This window comes from Rhea americana, unplaced genomic scaffold (assembly GCF_003343005.1).
Source record: "Rhea americana isolate MKP2758 unplaced genomic scaffold, rheAme1 scaffold_145, whole genome shotgun sequence".
NCBI classification, from domain to species: domain Eukaryota; kingdom Metazoa; phylum Chordata; class Aves; order Rheiformes; family Rheidae; genus Rhea; species Rhea americana.
Window position 1 is genome coordinate 1,994,691 of NW_028185539.1, and position 21,277 is coordinate 2,015,967.

Sequence of the window (21,277 nt, forward strand, 5' to 3'; positions counted from 1 at the left end):
TTAGACATCTGATGCCCGGCATCCTCATGGTCAGCTCCCACCTCTCCCTGCCTCCCCTGTGCCGGCTTTGGGCTCTCCTCATTCGCGGAGCTGGGGGCTGAAAGCAACGTTTATGGCCCTAACAAGGGAAAGCCGACTGTCCTGGAATAAGCATTTCTCCGAGATATCTGTATTGTGTCCTCAGGACCTGTGCAGCTCCGTCATTCGTACCAATTTAGGAGCCAGGAAAAACATTTTAAAAGAACACTGAATCAAGAGAGAAAATCCGGCAGAGTTGCTGGCTCTCACGTATGAAGAAATTCTTGTGAGAGCGGTAACTTCGTATTTGTTTTTCATTGAAAAGGTTATGTAAAAAACAGCCTGAGTTAGAAGTCCAGTGAGTGTAATATTTTGCAGATTTTTTTCTTAGAATTTGACAGTTTAGAGGTAGAGGATTTAAATACAGTTACTGAGAAGCTATAGCAAAAGAAAAGTGTTCCAAGCTTGGACAAGAATAAGTTCTTATTCCTATGTGCAATGGATAAAGGACTTTTTGCAATATATTCTTTCCAGCTCTGTTTTTTTTTTCCTGAGTAATTGATATTGCTTAAAATGTTAGCTAGTTATTACAGTTTCCCAATTTGTACAAGATGATTTACATTGTAAAGTACATGAGGTTTCTGTTCTAAAGTGATGTTTGTTTATATCTGTGCAGAAATAAATTGGTTTATGCTACTAAATTAACTTTGGTCTGGGTCAGGTTTTCACTTGCAGAAGCAATTACTGGTAAACTGGTAGTCCAGTGTTGTTTCTGAGTTAATACCATGGGTTGTTTACAATGTAGGATTACTATTATTACTATTTTTGAAAAGTTTAAATAGAATAATTGTGGAATTTCTTTACATTGTATATGAATGTGAGTTGGTTGTATTTATATATGTTGTATATGAATAACAGCTTTTGATCAAGCAGAACGATAGATGACTTGAATCTAGTCGGTAATAACTGGCTTCTTAATCACATATATCTTTTGATCTAGAAATGTGACCTTAATTCAAGTATTTTCTCTTATTTTAGGATTTTCTGATGGAAACGTTCATCATGTTCAAGAATCTTATTGGGAAGAACGTCTATCCCTTCGACTGGGTTATAATGAACATGATGCAGAATAAGTAAGTACAGAGGAAAAGTGCTGAAGCTTACTGAGATGGCTGTTTCATGTTTGATCTGAAACAACAGTGTTGCTTGGAAACAGGAAAACACAATGCGGCAGCTAGGGTTTTTTCTTCTTCTTCTTCTTCTGTGATGCAAATATTTAAAACTCGTCTTTGGAGATTGCAGTGGAGGGTTTTAGGAGATTGTTTTGGGGCTCTTGGAGCACACCACAAATTAAGGGTAGTGTCATTCTGAAAACCAAAATTGTGGTTTTCAACTGCAGATGCAGTATGGTTCCATGCATACACCGTAATAATAAATACATTTCTTCTGAAATAAATGATGTGGTTTTCACATGACCTTAGAAACTGGTGGCTGTCATTTGCTGATGTTGAGTTCTACATATAATTTCAGTGGTATTAACAGGAAAGGATTGAAAGGGCATACATTTTAAAACTAGATCTCATCAGCCTGATAATGAAGTGACAGGCTGTGCATAGTTCTGATTTCTGGGTTTTGGTCAATGATTGCAGCATTGTCGTTATTTAACGTGACTGTAATATTTTGTTTGTGACATTTATTAAATCTGTCAGGCACATTTATGTGTAATATGATGAAAGTGTAAAGAAAAAAAAAAACGTATTTACTAGTTGCCTGGAGAAATCTCTTATGTCCTTACTGCTAGCTACTATGGCTATAAAGTTGTCAGTGTTTACCTAGATAAAATCCAGTATTACAGTTCCTACTTTTATCATAAAATCCACTGTAACTCGAATCTTGACTTCTGAAGTTGTCCTAGCCGTCTAATAAAATCCATTCTTAATGAATATGAGTTAGATTCAGCCATCTTTGAATTATGCCCATTGATTGTGGATACTTGCTTCTGTGTGGCTGTTGCTTGAAAAGCACCTGCTGTTTTAAATAAAAGGCCCGTTGAGATTAGTTATTGAGGAAAATCTAAAGCCTGTAGGGTTTCTTTTTTAAAATTTTGAAAGTGGTTCTTGTTCAAGAACTCCAAGCACCTTGAGAGCTTTGTTGCAGATGCTTTGGAAGCCCTCACAGCGCATGTTATCCGGCATCCTTTCGACAGGAGAACTCTTCTGTACTTGGCTGAATTTTTTTTGGAAGATTGAAATATGAGAGGGAAGGTCTCAGTGTGAACGCTGTTAACATCAGTTAGCCAGTCACAAAACGATACGTGTGGTGTGAAGAATCTTAGAGCGGTTCTTTCCCCAGATCTGATTGGGGATGGGTATTCCCTGTAAGACCTTCACGGCGTTGCCAGATAAATTCTCGGTGTTCATTGCGATGGGGTTTTGACCTTGATTGCTTTCTAACTGTGGCACTAGGCATGTAAGAGCAAAAGTGTAGAAAGTGACTTCCCCTCTCCTCCTCTTTTTTCTCTCTTTTTTCTCTCTTTTATCTCTTTTTTTCCTCCCCCTTAAAAGGAAAGGGTGATTCTTAGGCATTTCCTCCTCCTGCCGATTTGGAGCATTATGAAATGCAGCGGTCCTCGGTTAGGATATGTGTTTTGTTTTGCTGCTCCTTAAACGTATTTTAAGTCCATTTGAGTCCTGCAAAGGACAGAAAAGAGATTTTCTGTTGAGCTTGACTCCTACTGGATAGCTTCAGTACCCAGAGGTTATTTGGGTAGTATTTAAAGCTGAAAACAGTAGTGCTTTTCAGGTCATTCTAGTGTCGATGAATATCCAAGGAAATGCTGAAGAGACTTGTTCATCTCTAATTTACAAGTTAATTTTCATTACACCAGCTCATGTTTGTAAAAACTTTTGAATTGATAAGTGTTTTTTTTTCCTGTTGAAGTTAATGTGGTTTCAAAAACCAGAAAACAACAGCATTTTAGATTTTTTTTGTCTTTCTAGTCGGTTTATTTTCAGCCCTTTAGCTTTCATTAAAGGACACTAGGAAATATTTAAGAACAAGTTCCATCTGCTAAAAGTAATGTCTCATCTCCCTAGAAATATCTAAGTATGCCACTTTGTCGTTCTTGCAAAATATTTATTTCTGCAGATTGAGTATTGTTGTGAGATGAAAAATAGGAGCCATTTTTTTTAAGTGAACTGATTTTTAACTATGTGCAGACTGTGAGTTCATTCATTTCATTCAACAGGATATACATGGTAGTTTGAGACAGGGGAAAAAAATCTGTTCATCCAGGTTTAGCTGCTCAGAAATTAGACCCCCCCGCATTCAGTGGAGAGAGCCCTCCAGCAAGCTGGCAGTAGTTTTTCCAGCCGTGAGGGAGGTGGGATCCCAGAAGAGATGCCTTCACCTTCACTACAGAGAGGGCCTGGACAGCTTCGCTCCGCGTGACGATGAGCCTCCTGGTAGCTAACAGGGGTTAAAATACTCTCACCGAGATAGAGTTGTAAATATGAGGGGAGGAGGGAAATGGAGAAAAGTGTGAATGAGTGCATTTACAAGGAATATTCCCAAATATGCGTTTAATTAGACATGTACTACTTTCAACCTTACTTTACTAGTAAGCATGTATGCTCAGCAGGCGTTTGTCTAAGTGATACAGATAACCGTGCTGTGTTGCCACAGAGCATGCCAAAATGAACACAAAACCCTTCATACTCAATGAAATAATTGTTACTTTTTTGCTCTTGGATGTGTGTCACTTAATATGCTATTTACAGACTTCCCTGGTTTAAGCCTGTATAAATTACTTAAAACCGGCATCAATTATTGTAGCAAAACAATTTGTTAATCAGGCGTCAGGGATGGAGAGTGTTACTGATTTCGTGCGGGACTCTGTAATCGGCCGGCTCGCTCCCAGTGTGCTCGAGGTGGCATTTGGTTGGGGACCGCTGATCGGGCCGGAAGACATGACAGTCACCGGATAGATTCGTTAGGTGCTCTGCAACGTGCGGTGTCAGCAGGGGAAAAGGAAAGAACAGCCAAGGTGACAAAAAGGCTTTTCCTTTCGCTGTCAAATTGAGGTCCAGACGAGCTGCTGGTTACGGCGAACAGCGATATCCAAGCTGCGGAGCTGGAACGAACTATCGATGGCAGGAGGATAGACGTGAGTAAGGGCGAGAGCACAGCACGCTCGGGCGGGCGCTCCTGGGAGGAGAGCTACGGCGGTGCTGGAGGCCGAGCTTCCACCCCACAGCAGACCGCCCCGCAGGCTCGTGCTGGCTCGCTCCTTTTGGAGGGGATCGAAGCGAATGTTCAAATAGTATATAACAGACTTTGAGTGGAAATGGCCTTTGCTTCTGGATTAATCTACAGAAAAGGGTCTTCAGATGCGTACAACTGCGGCGGAGAGGACGGGAGCAGTCTTCTCCTTGTAGCCATGTTGTATGGGGAAAGAAATACGGGTCTTCAGCTGCTGCAGGGGACACTCAGGTTAGATGTTAGGGCAACTCTGCTAGCCCTGAATGCTGTGCGGGGTTGCCTGGCGCAGTTGTGAAGTCTCCAGCAGCAGGGAAATTTAAAAACAGATAGATGAGCACCTATTAAGGCACCAGTTACGATTTGGGGAAAGGAGGGTTGGACCAAGTGATCTCTGGAGAGTGCGTGAGCCCTGGGGTTGTGCCGTACGAGCTGGCAGCGGGACGTGGGCTTTGCGGCTGCACACAGAAGAAGAGTTTGCTCAGTCTGAAACTTCGGTCCTGCGAAGGCTCGTGTCGGCACTTGCCGCAGACCCGTGCGCCCGAGCAGGGGCCTGGAGGACGAATCCTGTGCCTTTTCCCCTTTTCCTGGTGTGTCCGCCTTTGGGACGCCCCAGTGGCTCTCTGGCTCTCAGCCCTGTTTCTCCGTGGTGTCCTAAACTAGCCTGACGTCTCTGTTGACTGTACCTAGCTTTTCACCTGGGGCTTTTCTTCTTCAGCAGTATTTTAAAGATGGTAAACTTTTAGCAAGTGGTTCCTAGCTGCATTCACAATTACAATGCCTAAAAATAGAGATGAGCTAAGGTAACTTTGAAAGCAAACGCTTCTTGCAGTTTTCAGTATTACTGTTGGAAATTGTTAATCATTCTGGTTAGGGTACCTGGGCAGTAAATCCCGTTTACTGTAGGGTTTATATGCTTTCATATTTCAGGAAGAGTTATGCCTATGGAAGTGAAGGCTATCACTAGATGAAAAGGAAGTGTTTTATGGGCCATGTTGACAGCGTCCGTGATGGCTGCTTTATGGCTATCTAGCAGATACCTGAGAAAGAAATTTAGGCCCAATCTGCAGCTCCCACGCTATTTCTGTCGCAGAGTTCCCTGTGATAAAGTTTGACCGTTCTATTGAACGGTTAAGAGGTGTCAAGAGGTCTTCCTGCGTTTCAGAGCAGGAACTGGGAGGACTTTGGGGGCAGATTCTTCATGCCAGTGATCTCTTCCAAAACAAAGGAACTCACAGTTTTGGTTTTTCTTTTTTCTTTAACTATAAAAGTAGTTTTTAAAAGTTCATTTGTTGAAGAATCGCCAGGGATTTTGAGTTTACGGTTTTTTTCTTCTAAACCAGGAGGCTGGTTTAGGAATTGTTATCTTCTGTCACAAGCAGACAGTGTGAACTTAGTTTCATCTTAAACGAATCAGGCAAAACATCAATTGAACTGCTGTATGCTTTTGTAAATTAAGGTCAGTGGAACACTGGTTTCACTGTTCGCCTCTGAGAAAAGGTGTCGATTCTGTTTGTAGATATTTTAATTTGTAACTCTTAATTTCACCTGCAACCGTTCCAATGGTTGGTTGCCTATGAAAAAAGGATTCGAAGTTTTTATCCTGTTTCTTGCGAATCCTGCCCACATTTACACAAACTGCCTGCGTTGCTTCTCTGCTGAAGGCCTGCGTGCGGGGAAGAGCAGGGATGAGACGCTTCTCGGTGAGAGTGAGGTTTCTTGGGCCTCCATACCTTTTCTGGGGGAAACATGTTAAACTGGTTGAAGTGGTCTGGAGACCGTCGCCGCTTCTCCTTCCCAGGGCTGCTGAGCGTGGAGCTTTCCTCCTCTTGCTGGCATGGACGGTACGTGCTTATTTTTGGAGCTTTCAGGGAAACGTAGGCTGTAGTGCTGCATGGTTGTCATAGCAGTACCTGTCAAATGTGCCGTCTGCTCTCAGGAGTAACTTCAGCTTGTATGTGACTGTGGATAGTGGGAGGACCCCAAAATGGTTGTGGCTTAACTGTAAAGCTTAAAAGGTAGCATGCACAAACCTGCTTGAGAGTTACTCTGACATATAACACAAAGTGAGAATAAAATGGCTTTTAAGATTAATAAATTTTTGCTAAATTGCCATAATCTGCTATATTTTGTGTATGCAAACACATGCATGTGCATGCAAACTCCTTTTTTTTAATGAATGTATCAAGCTGAGCTCTTCCTATTTACCTAATTGACCAGTTTAGTTGTGGCAAATTCGGTGGAAGTGCAACAGCTCCTGTTTGAAGCCGGGCGAGGAATTGCTACGGTCCCTTTTGGCTCAGTTTTCAAGATCTTTTAATACAGCTGTAAAATAATAATAATAATAATAATCAGTCCAAAACTATTGATGGAGTGATAAGCAGTTTTCAGAGCTGGAGAAAACAGTCCAAAAGAGGGACAAGTATTTGCACAGAAAAATGCAAAAAAATACAGGTACTCAGCACAGTTTTACAAGGCTATCGAGTAATATCAGAGGTATAAGGGGTAGGAGCACAAAAAAACTTTGCTTCATTTCCCAAACACCTGCATTAACACGATGTTCAAAGAGCTGATTAGTAGGTGTGACTTGAAAGCTTGTGTTTATAATTGGGACACTGATCATTAAAATACGTAGCCAGCGTGCGTTGTTATGGAATATAGGTACTGCTTCACATTTCCAAACAGGATATTATCATAAAAACTGTTTGAAGCACAATTATGCATGAGGAGGAGAAGTGACAGATTGTTTCCAGATGGGAATGGAGTGTGACCAGGAAAAAAACTTTGATTTGAAGGAATTGATGTTACTGTTCCTATTAAATTTTCCTTATGATTCTGTCCTTATCTGTATAGTAAAGTTTAAGGGCCTGGACATGTAACTTGAGAAAAACAAAATAATTTTATTTAGGAGCGGAACGAGCAAAGACTTCAGATGCAAGCAGTTCTCTTCCTTAGTGTCATGTATTTCTCTGTACAGAAAAAGCTGTTTACACTGTATACACTAAGGATAAAATTTTCAAAGCCTGCAAGTTTCCTAGGATTCAATTCTCAAAATTAACTTTTGTACTCAAAACATCTGCCTTTGCTTTTGGATAGAACGGGCAAGTGCCCATTGCTACACGGTAGGCAGATGCTCGCAGGTCTGTGTTTCTGTGCGCGGAGGGGAGTTCCTGTTGGCTGGGGAAGCTGCTGGCATAATGTCCTGACCTTTTCAGTAAAGGCCTTGCAGGACTTTTGGTTTAGTATTGTGCCTGTCAAATTAACTGGACTTGGAAGTGAATTGAATGGAGTTGGCTATGTTTAAAACCGGCACAATTTTTTTTCTCACTCACAAGGCTGAGGTTCCTTCGAGGAAGGTGCTCTTTCCTGCCCAGGGGCTCCCCGAGTGCGAAGAAGCAAAACGTCCTCCATAGCGCGGGCTGTTTAGAGGTGTTGTGCCTAGCGCAGGTGATTGATAACATAAGAAAATATAAGAACTTTTTTTTTTTTTTTTTGCCAATCTGCTCAGTCTGACAGATCGGTTTGGCTCGCACGTTTCTATTCTCTGTGGCCGGTTCCAGAAGCTGGACGGGCCGGCGTTGCGGATACGGGCAAAGCGACTGAACTCGCTCCGTCTCCCTCCAAGAAACAACTGTTACTTTTTGGAGTGCTCCCCCATCATCTACCTTGTTTCATGATTTATTGCTTCTGGGGCCTAGAGGCGCAATGAGAATTGCGCATATTAGAACAGTTAGCAGTTTAATCGATGTATATTCTGCATTATGGATTTCGTGTGTTTGGAGGCAGGTTGTTCCTCCATCGAGGCATCCTGCAGAAAGGTGGGCTGTGTTGCTGTTTTGTGCATCCACTGCGATTCCCTTGCCTTCTGTGCTGTATCCTTCCCCCGATAAGCCAGTTTTTGCATCCCTGAAGTCTGGATGGGTTTTGCTCTCCTCCTGGGAACACAGATCTCCCTACCATGCCATCTCCGCATTACCAGGTGAAGGCTGTAGCAGCTGTAGTTCATCCGAAAGCGGGAGGGAGACCGTGCCTTTAACTTCTCTGGGAGAAGAATAATTTTTATTTGGTAGTTGCTTCAGAAATATCAGTATGGAGCATTGGACTCGTATGCCTACGTTCATTGTTCACTAGTGGTTAGTGCATTCTGAAATATTTCTAAGGTATTTTACGAATATTATGGTGACTTTAAAGAACTGAATTTTTAAGACTAGTAGTTGGGGAACACCTCTTCCTGCTGGAGGGAAAAAAGTTTTTGAATAAAAGGATCCCAACTGCTAATGTTCTTGAGTTTAAGTTTCGTATGTAGTGGGGGGGGAGGGAAGTATTCTGAGCTGAACTGAAACTATATATATATATATGATACGTGTGTGTGTGTATATTTATAAAATCTCTTGCAAGACCTTGTTTGTTTTTTGTTTTTTTTACTCTTTGCAAAGTTTTTAGTAACAAGGCAGTCTTAAGGTTTAGAGCTGGAAATATTCCTCTTCATTAACTGGTTATCCTCCTTTAAGACTAGGGGAAGGTTTAATCCCTCCCAGACATTTTGGATCCTATGTGAATCTTACAAAGCAGAAGAACTGTAAAGAGATTTATGAAATTAGAGTAATACTTAGCCCAGTGGGCTTCCCTTGTTATTGTTGTGGTTTTTACTTACAAGTAATTTCATCTGGCTTCACTGTTGGGCAGCTACTAGACCAAAAGTTGGCCCTGCTGGTCATCTTCCTTCATATATTTTACTGACTCTTAAATGTTCATGCTGCAAACTGGTGATGAGCAGTAGAGAGGCCCCTCGCAGTCTGTCGTGCTTGTGAGCAGCTCAGAAAAGTGATGCTTGTGTTAGAAGAAATGAAAGGAAAATTACATCACAAGCTGTTTTTTTCTTTATCACGTTCTGGAATCATCATCGAAAGTCTGTTGTGGATGTGTGTTTTGTTTTGTTTTGTTTTTAGACAAGATACTAAGAAAGCCAAGCTGATTATTTTGGGTACTTAGGCTTTTTCCCAGCTTGCTTGTATACGATGTTAACAACACCCTTCTTAGTATGCTGTTCTGAAAGAAGGCTGCAAGAGGTTATTAGGCTATGCATCATGTAAAAAAGTAATCAAATCTCTAGTATAAAAAGTAATCAAGATCTGAAGGAGCATTGTAAAATTAAATTCAAATGGAAAAGAATGATTTAGATGTTATTTCCCCCCCTAGAATTTAAACTTAAGTTGGCATTAAAATATTTCCTGATAATTGTGTTCATGAGTGTATTATACCAAGCAATGTATCTATCAGTTTGATTTGTGTGATACTATTTTGGTTATCAAACGGTCCAGTTCCAAAGGAGTACAATATATCCACTAAGTAGTGAATATTAATATTTTGTTCTGTATATTTGTTTGTTCCAGCTATGTGCGGTTTGTACTGACATCTGGTTTGTGCTGTTACTGTGTCACAAGTAATAGAAACCCTTAGCGATTAAATCAAATAGATACTATCATGGAAGAGTTCCTTTAATTTTAAAATTTTTAACTCTAGATTTTCTAATTTTAATTTTAAAAACCTACATTTCTATTTTAATATGTATTTTCTAATACTGAAAGCACTTTCTGTCACTTTTGGTGTCTGAGTTAGATCGCAAAGACCTGGCACATAGCTGGTCTAAGTAATAAGCTAGGGAGAAAAAAATCCCCCTTGCTGGGATCTTGGCTAGTCATCAGCTACTTCGCAATCCCTCTGCGGAGGTCGCAGCTTTTGCTGCAGAGGGGGAATGAAGTGCCCCAAAACAGGGTGCTACCTTAATTTCAAATTTCAAGTGGGTGCCACTCCACTTGTGGGGGTTGAAGTAGCAATCTGGAAATACATACATTAAAGCATGCCTGGAAATTGCCTCAAGGACTGGTACCCAACCCCAAAAGTCCTTGTGCAGGAGTTAGCAGTGATGCTACATGGACAGGCTGGAGGTAGGAGAGCTCGACTGCAGTTTTCTGTTAATAGTGTTTTAATTAAAATTGGCAGCTTTTTATAACTAAAAATTCTCATTGAAACTCATTAAAAATTTCTTGTTGGGCTAAGAAGTGAAGAAGCTATTGCCTGTGGAGGAGGTTGAGTTCACCTTCAAGCTCAGAGCTAAAGGCTCGCCCAAAGTGTGTAGAAAATCTAAGTTTAAGCCATTGTGCTGGCTGACCGGGAGCACAAAGCCGCCCAATGTCCTAGGTGAATTCCCGATATTCTGGCGCAAGTGCTGATCTTTCTGGGTGTTGCACCTCTCCGTGTACTTCTTGGGCCAGACAGAAGAGCCTCGGAGCAATGCAGAAGCTGAACTGCAAATTTGCAAGTGCATCCCGCAAATAAGGGGCTGTTCTGCTGAAATGGTTTCTTTCTACCGTTTGCGTTTTAAGAAATGTCTCAACTCTTCCAATGCAAAATGGGGGAAATGGTTTGAAAAGCCGGAACTATTCTTGAAACTGGAAATCTTTTTCTGACCTGCCTTAGAAACTAGTGAATTATGTGCTTATGTAAGCTACCTATGTGGAAAACTGAGTTTTTCCAAATGACATATGTATTTTAAAATTCTGCTCTTAAATTATATCTGAAGATATAAAATATCATACCGCTTTTACACGTCTGGAAAATAGTTACACTTACCTCTGCGCAGCCAGTTTTAGTAGAAGCTTTTTTCCCGGACCCCGTTTCTCCATGATGAAATAGGGATATTCCAGGTGTTCATCTCCAAGTGCTGAGATGAAAATGAAGAGATGAAAAATTATCAAGCTCAGTAGTTACGGCCACCGTAGAAATTCTGTGGGGAAACAATCCTGTCTGAAGAGCAGGGTTTGAAGGGGTGCAGCAGGAAAGGCTGCACGAGGAACGGCAGCAGGAGAAAACCAGGAGAGCCGTTCAGTGAGCGAGCTAGCTCCATGCAGCCTGTGCACCGGGGGAAGCCTATCAGGGAAAGGAGCTATGTTTATGCAGCTGAAGGCTTATTCCTGGTGCGTGCCTGGCAAACCTTAATTCTGGTATTTCTCACCTGTCCTATGCTTGACTTTGCAAGCTCTGTGTTACTTTAACATAGTTTATAAAACCATTATTTGTATTTTATTATTATTTTTTTATTGCTTTTGAGGTGGAATAAATGTGATAGCGCACGATCTAGGCGCTCACGGGACAGATTATCAGTCAAACGTGGCAAAAATCTAGACTGAGAAAATTATCAAGGTGCCCTGTGGTGGGATGAGCTCAAAGATCATTTAGGAGTGTCCCAGTTATCCGGCTCTCCTCGGGACTCGGTAAAGGCAGCGCGGTGCTGGCAGACGGTTGCGTCTGGAAGAACGCACGTCTCGGAGGGAGGCAGGGTTGCAGCAGGACAGCCGTCCAGCCCTTTCGGCCCCGCTCCTTGCGGTGGCAGCCCGCCAGAAGCAGCGGAGCACTTAGCCATATGGAGCATCTTCGCGCTCGTTGGAGCAGCAGAAGGACCATATACACGTATGTAGATATATAAATACATATATATATATATATATATATATATATATGCATCTATATACAGTAGATACACAAGGACACATATCCTAGTGGAACGTGCTGTTCCATTTACTAATTTAAATTCTGGTGCCTTGGCAAGCAGCCTGTACTCGGGTTGAACTACCTGAATAAATAAGTTCTGCCTGTTCAGACAATGGTGTGAAGTGAGGTCAGCATCACGTATCAAAATAAGTGCCTCTTTTGGGGAGTTTTTTGGGCACAAAATATATGGCGTGAACGAGAACGTGTGCATCGTTGCTCCTTATAAATGCAAGAGCGTGAAGTAGCTAATTAAATGAAGCTGAAGGTGTTAAATCAAAAAGAATGCAAGCAGTACTGAGTTTTTATTAGGAGTAAAAGCTAGTGTCATGTGATACCTATTTTTAAAACTGATGGTGTAGCAAATTTCACTTAAAATTGTTATTTTTCCATGTCAGCTTCATTTGAAATAATACTGTTACACAGTTAAAAATATCTAGGCGGTGATAAATGCGTTGCTCGTTCGCACTAAGAGTTTTGTTAATCATTTTCTCTTCCAGTAGGTAGAGGGGGGAAGAAAAAAAACAACCTTTCCATCTTCAGAATTAAAGCAAAGTGTTTGAATCGGAAGTTCAGGCTTATGTGCTTCTCTCGGCTGTTACTCTGTAAGAAGGATTTCTGTAGTTTTTGGAACTGGACTGTAAATTCCATGGCTTTGGCCATGAATCAGTGACTTCATCGTTTTCCACACTTGAAAATGAAAGCAACAGGAGTGACACTTGAAAATGAAAGCAACAGCAATGGGAGAGAAGATAGGCTTTGAGCTGATCAGACTTATTTTAGGAAGTATTTTGCTTGCTTTTCTTGCGAAATCAATTGCATTGTAGTTTTCTCCTTGTGTTTGCTTAAAACCCCCAAAACTTGGAAACTCATGCCCCATTTCCTTCCTTTCTTCCTCCGAACAAGTGAAAATCCAAGCCTGTTGATTTTTGGCTAAAAGGGAGTATTTAGTATTTTGAGGTAGTGCAATAAGAAACTTGAATAACTGGGCAGCTTAAAAAAAAGAAAAAAGAAAGAAAGAAAAGGAAGAAAAAGAAAAGGAAAAAGTGTGAACGTCAGAGTGTTGACCCCGTGCTGGAAGTGTGCTCCAATATCCTTCCCTTGCCAGGTTACGAAGCAAAATTGGCAGCGATATCAAGGAAAACTTTTTTGCACTCACTTCCTGGTGAGACAGGTTTTTCTTTTGAAAGAAATCTTTAATGTTACAAAGCAAAAGGACACATCCCTCTTCTTATGCATGAATAAACATTGCAGGAAGTACTTTAGGATGTTGGTTCTTGTTGATGCACTTTCGTAGCCACTCAGCATCCTTGCCCAACGCCAGGCTGTTCTTTCTGGCTGCTTTCCATCAATCACCTTTTTTGTGATGCCGGAGTGAAAATTGTGCGTACCGATTTCGAGAATGCTCACTCAAGAAATGCAAGAAACACTTAGCGTGACGGTGCGGCTAGATGTCAGGAGGCATTAAGCCTGTTTTATGCCTCAAACGGTTACGGACAAGAAAAGTCAGCAGGCTCTTGGGGAATTTCATCCTTCACATGCTAAATCAGCGAGGCCAGTTGTGTAGGTCTAGGTGTAAAGAACGCATCAGCTTATCAGAGTTTCAGGGTTATTAAAGTTATTTTTGGTCTGTTTGGTTTGCCTAGGACATGCCTTTTGGAAGTGGTACTGCACACAGAGCTATCCTTTCTGCAATCTAATATGATTTCTCTTGCCAGGAAATGGCAACTGGAAAACGTGTAAATCGGGTTTATACAGGCTCAGGGGCTGAGCTGAATCTTCTTTCAGAAATAACAGGCTGAAAAAATTCTGCCCAAATGTAAGGAACAAGGTTTGGAGCCGCTTTCTGTTGGCGCAGACAAATCTGTCTACGACAAAGGACAGAAGTGACATCTGGAAGCTGCACAGGTGGCTGGGCGCTGAGATGGTCATTGATTGCATGGAGCCCAACGATACAATATCTCATAGCACCTGCAGTCTGTTGCCTTGCCAAAGATAGATCGTCAGAAGAGGCCAACCCTTGTGACTCCCATGCCTCGTGCCAAAGTCATCGTCTACCCCAGAGCCTATTTGCCTGCCTTTTAGTGCTGTGAGAGTTGCATTAGAGGTGAAATGTGGCAAAAATTGCCTGTTGGTGTTGCCAGTAGGTTGTCAGACTTGCCCGAGAAATAAGAGTAGCATGAGAATATGAAATACGGAGCACTGGCCACCCCACATTTCTTCCTGCAGGAGCAGGCTTCTCAGGTGCTTTAGTGAGAGCCAAAGATTTCTGACTCAAACTGAATTGTCTTGCTCTTCATTTGGTTTATATTGAACTATCACATTTAAGTGATTGCTACTTGAATCCTGATAGATTAATTTTAACCTCAGTGGGTAACGAATCTCTTAATAGCCTTCATTTGAGGTTTTCTTCGCTATAAAATTCCTATCTGGCCAAGGAGAGAATGAATAACAATTTCAATTGTATTTCCTTCTGCTTCCAATTTCCTTCTCCTTCCATTTGAAGGAGAATAGACTTGTACGAGAATAAAAGTAAGATGAGAATATTGATAGTAATTTTACTGTGTCATTTCAGATCCCTCTGTTTTCACTGCAAGATTTTTCTGCCATGCGTTTGTGGCATATTAAATGAACGTGGTAGGAGGAGTAGCTTGATTAAACAGCAGTGGTTTATGTGTTATAAAACAGCATTTTGCTGTTTATGCGTGAATTTTTAATAATTCACAGAAATAGCAACCAGCTCAGTTATGAGTTTAATCTAATCTTAGTAAAAAGTGCCAAAATCTTTTTTTTTTTTTTTTTTTTTTTTTAACCTGATGACAATGTCCTTTTCTGTTTTTTTTTGACAGTGAAGTATGTCCCGCCACAGGCGGGCAGAGCTGCCCTCTGCCCCTTCCCAGCTCGGGACGGTGTCTGCGCTGAGGAGCATCTTCGCTCTTCCTCCTCTGACTTTTCCCATCCCCGCTTCACTGTTTGTCTCGTCTAAGCCCTCGGCTGCGCCGTCTGGAGCGGCGCCGCAGTCTTCCTTTGCGGGAGTTGCTCGCCGACTGTCAGCGGCTTTAGTGAAATGCAAAAATTTAAATAAAAGGTTGCTCCAGAAGATATGAAAACTGTGATTTCTAAAGGGACAGTATGATCATCAGTAAAATAACAAGAATACCTTTAAGTAGCTTTAGCGAAAGGCGAATCGTTAGCTTCTGGTTTTTATACCCAGCATCTCTGGCTGCGTTGTGACAACTTGTTAAAGTTCGTTTCAGAGCTCCTACTACCAGGGGGAAAACCCTGCATCTGCCGAACGCGGAGCGCTGCTTTGGTACCAAATCAGCCGCCTGATTAAAATTTTTCATGTTTTTTGACGGTTTAATTTGTATCGGCAGGCTTTATGCCAGCCCAGGTGTCATCTGTCTTTCCGCAGCTGGCACCTAGCCAGCATTAGCGCGGCGGGCTGCTGCCCGTGCCGTCTCTCCTGCATTAAAACCGTTGAAGGTGATTATCCTCCCGCCTGGGTGCTTGCAAACGGTGTGGTTAGGCAATGCGAGAAACGCTAAGTATTAGTGGGAAAAGACAGGACCGAATACAGACGTCTCGCTTAGCAGTGCGCGCAGGCGACGTGCCCCGCTCCTGGAAAACGGGGCTTCAGCACGGAGGCACAGGTAGCCAACTAGCCAGCATAGGCTGGTCCAAAGGTGGAAGCAGATGGTCCCAGGAGAGGCCTGCTTGGGCACCTACCTAAAAAAAAAAAAAAAAAAAAAAAACGTATTTTGTCCCCTGCAATATTTCTTTCTCGCCATAGAATTCTCCAAGTCTCCATAAACTGGTAATTTTCACTGCTTTTTGACAGCATCTAAGGATTTTTTTTTTTTTTAAGGGTTATTCCGCATCTTTTCCAGTTTGTCCAAATTTTTTTACTGCAGCCGTGCCAAGAAGCGAATGTCCTTTTTGAGGTGAGGACTGACGAGAGCTGTAGGGAGGGATCGTTGTGTTTCCGCTCCTTGCCAGTTCAGGCCTGGAGTACATAAGCGCAACTCCATTAAAGCCAGTGAAGTTGTAAAAACTGTGTTCTGAATTTGGCTTTCCTTCAACTGCTGCTTCTATATTTGCCTTTGTGGCTCTTTTTTCACCATAACTGTGCTTTGATACCTTCAAATCGCTAAGAAAGGAAACAGGAGTTCGACAGTGCTTTGACAACGTTGTTCTCCTCTCTAATACAGTTTCTTTTTAAAGGCTGCGGATTTGCTTTCTTCATCCAGCTCGAGCACAGAAGTGTCTCTCAGAAGAAAGGCACAGCGATGCAGCAGGAGCTTGTGGCCTATTTACTCTATCCGTTTCTCTCGTTGCTCTGAGGTTTGGGTGTCGTAGCTCTTTAGAAGAGGGAAGAGAGGGCTGGGAGCATCGCTGCTCAGTCAGGGGAAGGAGGAAAATAGAGGCGTGCAGAATACCCATACCACAGCCGTGGAAGAAGTAACCTATAGACAAAAAACTTAAAACTCATTTTCCCATGTAAAGGTGGAAGAGGTACCTCTTTAATCCAGCCCACAAAATGGCTAGCAGTCTTTAGGGGAAAAAAAAGAAAAAAAAGAAAAAAAAAAAAAGTTTGCTGCCTTTCTGCAGGAAATTCCTGTTTACTGGAGGAATTGAAGAAGGTTAAAATCTCAGTCTCTCTTTCTGCGCTGAAGTGAAGCAACTCAGTTTGCAGAAAAGGTGAATTTATAAATGGGAAACAAGGATTAAACAGAAAACCCTAGGGAACTGCAAGATGAAAATGAGTATCAGGGAGGGAACAATAGATACAGGGTGAGTTGATAAGCAGCTGGGCAGAGGGGTTTTTAAAATTCTCTGTATTTATAAAAGGCGCTTGCATGCTTTTGACATGCATATTGGGTGATAAGTATATAGCATGTCTGCTTGTCAAGTGTCGCTGCAAGTAGACAGTTGTCTTAAATTAGAGTGACGTTTTTACAGCTTCATATATTCTGCTTCCTGCAAAGACAACTGACAACAAAAAATGAGAAATTTATGAAGAATTCATGAAAAATTTATGCTGGCATGTGTGATTAATTCATCCAGCATATAAAATACATGTTCAATTCCAACATTAAAGTTCATAGCTGCTAATAAGAAGTTTAGAAATGAACTAAAACTGTTGGTACTTTTGTGTGAATATACACACTGCATGCTGGATTTTGATCCTATGAGAATCTCCATTTGATCTACAGCGAAGCCAAAGTGAGTTTTAGACATTCAGCACTTCTAAAGAACAAGACTTTGTTTCATTGCTAGTCAGGATTTCAAACTATTTATTTATTTAAGAAAAAAAATGCACTGGATGCAAGGCAGACAACTAGACTGCTGCCAATCACAAACTTAACGCTAAATCCTTCCATATTACATCCTAAAATAACCTGAAGTGCCCCACTAAAGGAATGCAAAGTTCTTTTTTTTTGTTTTTTTTGTTTTTTGTTTTTTTACTGGACAGCTTTTGGATATTATCTTAACAGAGTAGAACCCTGTGGACATGCACATCACAGAAAATAATACTCATGTCACTCATTAGACTCACTTTGGTTAGACTCATTTGCATTAACTTCCTTAATAACTTGTGACACTGGTAGTATTAATTATTAATTTGTTTGTTTTGAATGTTAGGGAAGAAATGTTTAACCCCACTGAAGTCAATGGCAAAAATGCTGTTGCATGTGAAGAGGTAGCAATTCCCTCCTGTGGTTCTCTTCATTTTGTACTTTGCTTGGATTTGCTTTAAAGTTTGTAAACTTTCATAATACAGCGCTCAGGGTTTTGAATCAGAGTATGTTGTCCTGTAAAACATCTAATCTCTTTTGCTTATGTTTTTATTAAAACTGTTCTGTTGTTCTGACACAGAAATCCTACTTGTGCAAGCTTGATAGATAAAATACAACAATTGTCTTCATTTAGTGTGGGGATTGTGATAGCTTTCTTAAACCTGATAAATAGCAATGTTTCCTGTTAAGCAACTAGATGGGGATTCTAGACAGAGAAGCACTAGAAGGCGCAGGATGAACTGTTAGACTCAACAGTTATGAGAATTGTTCTGCAGACCCATAAAGCGCTGCATTTACAGCCCCCAGAGACCGAGGAGACGTGTCACAGGGAGCAGGTGGAATACAAGAGTGATAGGCCATGGTCTTATGGCGAGACAAAATTTTTTTACATGCTATTTTTCAAAGTATTTCAGCTAATTAAATATATTATTTAAATAATAGGAGATGGGTTTACGTGAATGTATGCAGTCCAAGAATCATTATAACTCTGTGGTTGAAGGCTACGCTCCTGCCTGCAGTTGCTCTGCGTGATGGGAGCACATCTGTGGAGCAGAAGGACTCGATGGCTGTGCAGCAGGCTTCTCGGGGGGCTTCCTCTGGACTCAGTCTGTTCTGGGCCCGCGAGCTCTGAATGCCCCCATAGTGTTTGGAGCACTGGGGGTGCCTTGGGAGGACTTCTTCTGGGGCCATTTATCTAAAGGGAAGCCAACCGGTCTGCTCCGTGGTGCGAGCCAAAGGTTGCGAAGCAGGACACGTGGTGACTTGCTGTTGGTTCGGAGAAGGCGTTTGTGTTTCCTGTGCAGATTGGTTTGGTTGAGCTGTTTGGTGGGTATATACGTGAGGGAGTGGATGAACTCTGCTGTGACTTGGCAGGTACTCACGTGGCACAAGACGTTGGCTCGGTCAAGGAAGAGCGAAGTGCTTCTCTCCACGGTAGTTGCCTGACAGAGGGAGAGGTGCGTGTGGTTCGTGATGGCAGCCTTTCACCGGGTGGCATGGGTTAGGAGTGAGTGACATGTGCTGGGAGAATTATCACCAGATAGTTTCCAGCTGTGTTATTAAATGAAACTGCGGTGATACTGAACCAAGATCTTTTTCTTTTCCTGCCTCCCAGTGTTATTTATTAATAATTATATTCTGTCTGTTCAGCGAATAACCTGTTTGGGATGGTAACTACTGAAAGACGTCTTGCAGAACCAGAGATCTTTCTGGGGAATACTGCAGAATCTAGCGAGAGCTTTAGTCTGGGAAAGGAAAAACCCCTAAAAGCCTTTCTTTTGAAATAAAAAAGGAGATGTACATGCTTCTGCCTATCTTACGGAGCAAAGCATCATGTAGAGGTTCTTATCTTATGTTACTCTCTACTGTTGCTTTCCTAAATTTGATTCATTAATTGGAAGATTCAGTAGGAAGGATCTTTGAATGGAAGTTTCATCAGTAACAGAAGGGTTTTTCTAGTCCTGGACGCCATCTAAAACCTGTGTTAGTGTCTTGTAAGAGAAAAGTGTAAGGATTTCATCTTTCGTTTTCGAATTATATTTTCTTTGTAAAATTTGTCAGTTGGAAACAGACCCACTTAAATGTATTATTAATGTGCTTATCTAAGACTACTGCACATCTAAATTGCCCTACTCAAATCCTCTTGCAAATTTCTGTAGAGTATAAAGGGAAAAAATTGCCCCTATTTTTTTTTTTCCTCCTGAGATTTCCAGATTTCCATTAGCCTCACTGGAGCAAGAGCTCTGGTTGAGGTGAACAGATGTCTGGAAATCCTGGGCATGACCACTGCTCGCACGCAGAGCGGTTCTAGGAGACCTTGCGGCAAGTCCAGCGTGCTCTGGATGCATCACGCTTACCGTGCGTTTGCAGGCCATCTGCGCTGCATGCGGCACAGTGCTCCTGGATCTGGTGGATTTGCTGGGCGTGTTTGGTGCAGCATATGCTCTGCGGGGAAGCCAGAGCTGCAGGAGAGCTGTAGTTTAATCTATAAATTAGTAATTAATTTGAGTAAAGTACTTTTTGAGTTTAAAATATATATATACATTATACATACTTAAAATTTAAACGAATTTGGAAAGCACTCTTAACAAAACATTTAAGTTTATTGATCTGTAAATGATAGGGTAATTAAAAACCCATCTTTATGAAAATGACTTTTTTTTTTGCTCGTGTGTTTTGCAGTCTGATTAGCGTGTCTCGCGTTCCAAGTTAATATCCTTCAGTTCTCCTTGACTGCCATAAGCAAGTGCTTCTACCACTGTCAACTTCTAAAGCAGCTCCTCTAACCATCGCCGCCCTGCGTGGCATCGTAAATTGTCTGGCTGCTGAGGGTGCTGTCTGCGACGGGGAAGTGCTCTGCCTCCGAGCTGAGCAGTGCTGAACGGCGCAGGGAGTCGCAAAAAGTGCAACTCATTCTCATTGATTTAAGGGCAAAATACCTGGCATATGTATTTTGGTTATTTATATCTCATCCAAGGCAATTCATATATTACAAAGAAAGAGGAAATTAAAGCCTAGATTTTCAAAAGAGCAGAGGCAATTTGCACGCAATACGATGACTCCACGGCTCATGGTGTGGGGGGTATTTTTTCTTGCTCTTTGATAGGTTTTCCAGCAAAATGTTAACACGGTTATGGAATTGCTCTACTGATTTAATTGTCTTCGTAGTTCTTAAATGCCTGTTTCTTTGGTCTCTGTCCTCTGCTTGCGCTGATAAACAGATATCTGTGGGACAGACTGATCAGAAAGCAAGTTCCTAGAGTTCACTGAGATGAAAATACTTGCCTAATCCAATTGGTTAAGCTATGTTATTTCTTGCTTCAGCTTTTTTTTTTCTTTTGTTAAACATTTATTTTAAGCTAATCTAACCAACAGATAAGGAAGATGGTGTGAGTGAATAATTTCAGTTTTCAGGTTTGCCCTGTCTACCATGCTCTAGGTGACCCTGCTGAGCAGAAGGTTGGACTAGATGATCTCCAGAGGTCCCTTCCAACCTTACCGATTCTATGATTCTGTATTTTTTTCTTTATGTTTGTAACTCAGTGTCAGTATTTTTGTTTTTTCTGTAACTAGATTTCTGTGGGTTATATCAATGAGAAGGGATTCAAAAGTAGCAGCAAGTCTCAAGGAAAGATTTTTTTTTTTAATGTATTTAGCAGAGAAAGTGCTAAATGGAATATGTTCTGCCATGCAAAATACATTCATTAAGTAGGACATAAAATTTGTGGAGCTTTTGTGCTCTATTCCACATTTCAGAGTCCTTAAGTCCATTCTGGAGCCTCAATCATGGCAAATACAAGAAAATGGCAAGTCTAACGTGAAAATTCAGGTATTTCAAGGTAGCTGCACACTCAACTTGAAAGCGAGCAGTAAAGGGGGCTGTCAGCAGTAAAGCCTGTACGTGGAGAAGGCAGACCACGTTTTAGAGGCAATGCACTTCATTTCTGAAAGTGCTGAGGGCTGTAATAGCCATATGCTTCAAAATAACGTGCATAAATTGTATAGACAGCTGGCCTTTAGGCACAGGTGGTGGTGGTGGAGCAGCGTGAGCCGCGCAGTACCCGGTGCTCGGGAAGAGGTGCTGCTTTGTGCGCTGCTTTGAGGACTTGCACAGTACAACGAGGAAGGTTTTCTTAAGGTTTATAATCGCTTCT

At 41.7% G+C, this 21,277-nt stretch overlaps 1 protein-coding gene across 1 annotated transcript in view; it reads left to right on the top strand.

The window, feature by feature from the left end:
• Positions 1-21,277, top strand: part of DOCK1 (dedicator of cytokinesis 1) — a 332,981-nt gene that overhangs the window by 208,812 nt on the left and 102,892 nt on the right. Inside the window, exon 29 of the mRNA XM_085299124.1 lies at positions 1,057-1,151. Within this exon, the coding sequence (XP_085155250.1) occupies positions 1,057-1,151 (95 nt within the window). The remainder of the gene's footprint in view (positions 1-1,056; positions 1,152-21,277) is intronic.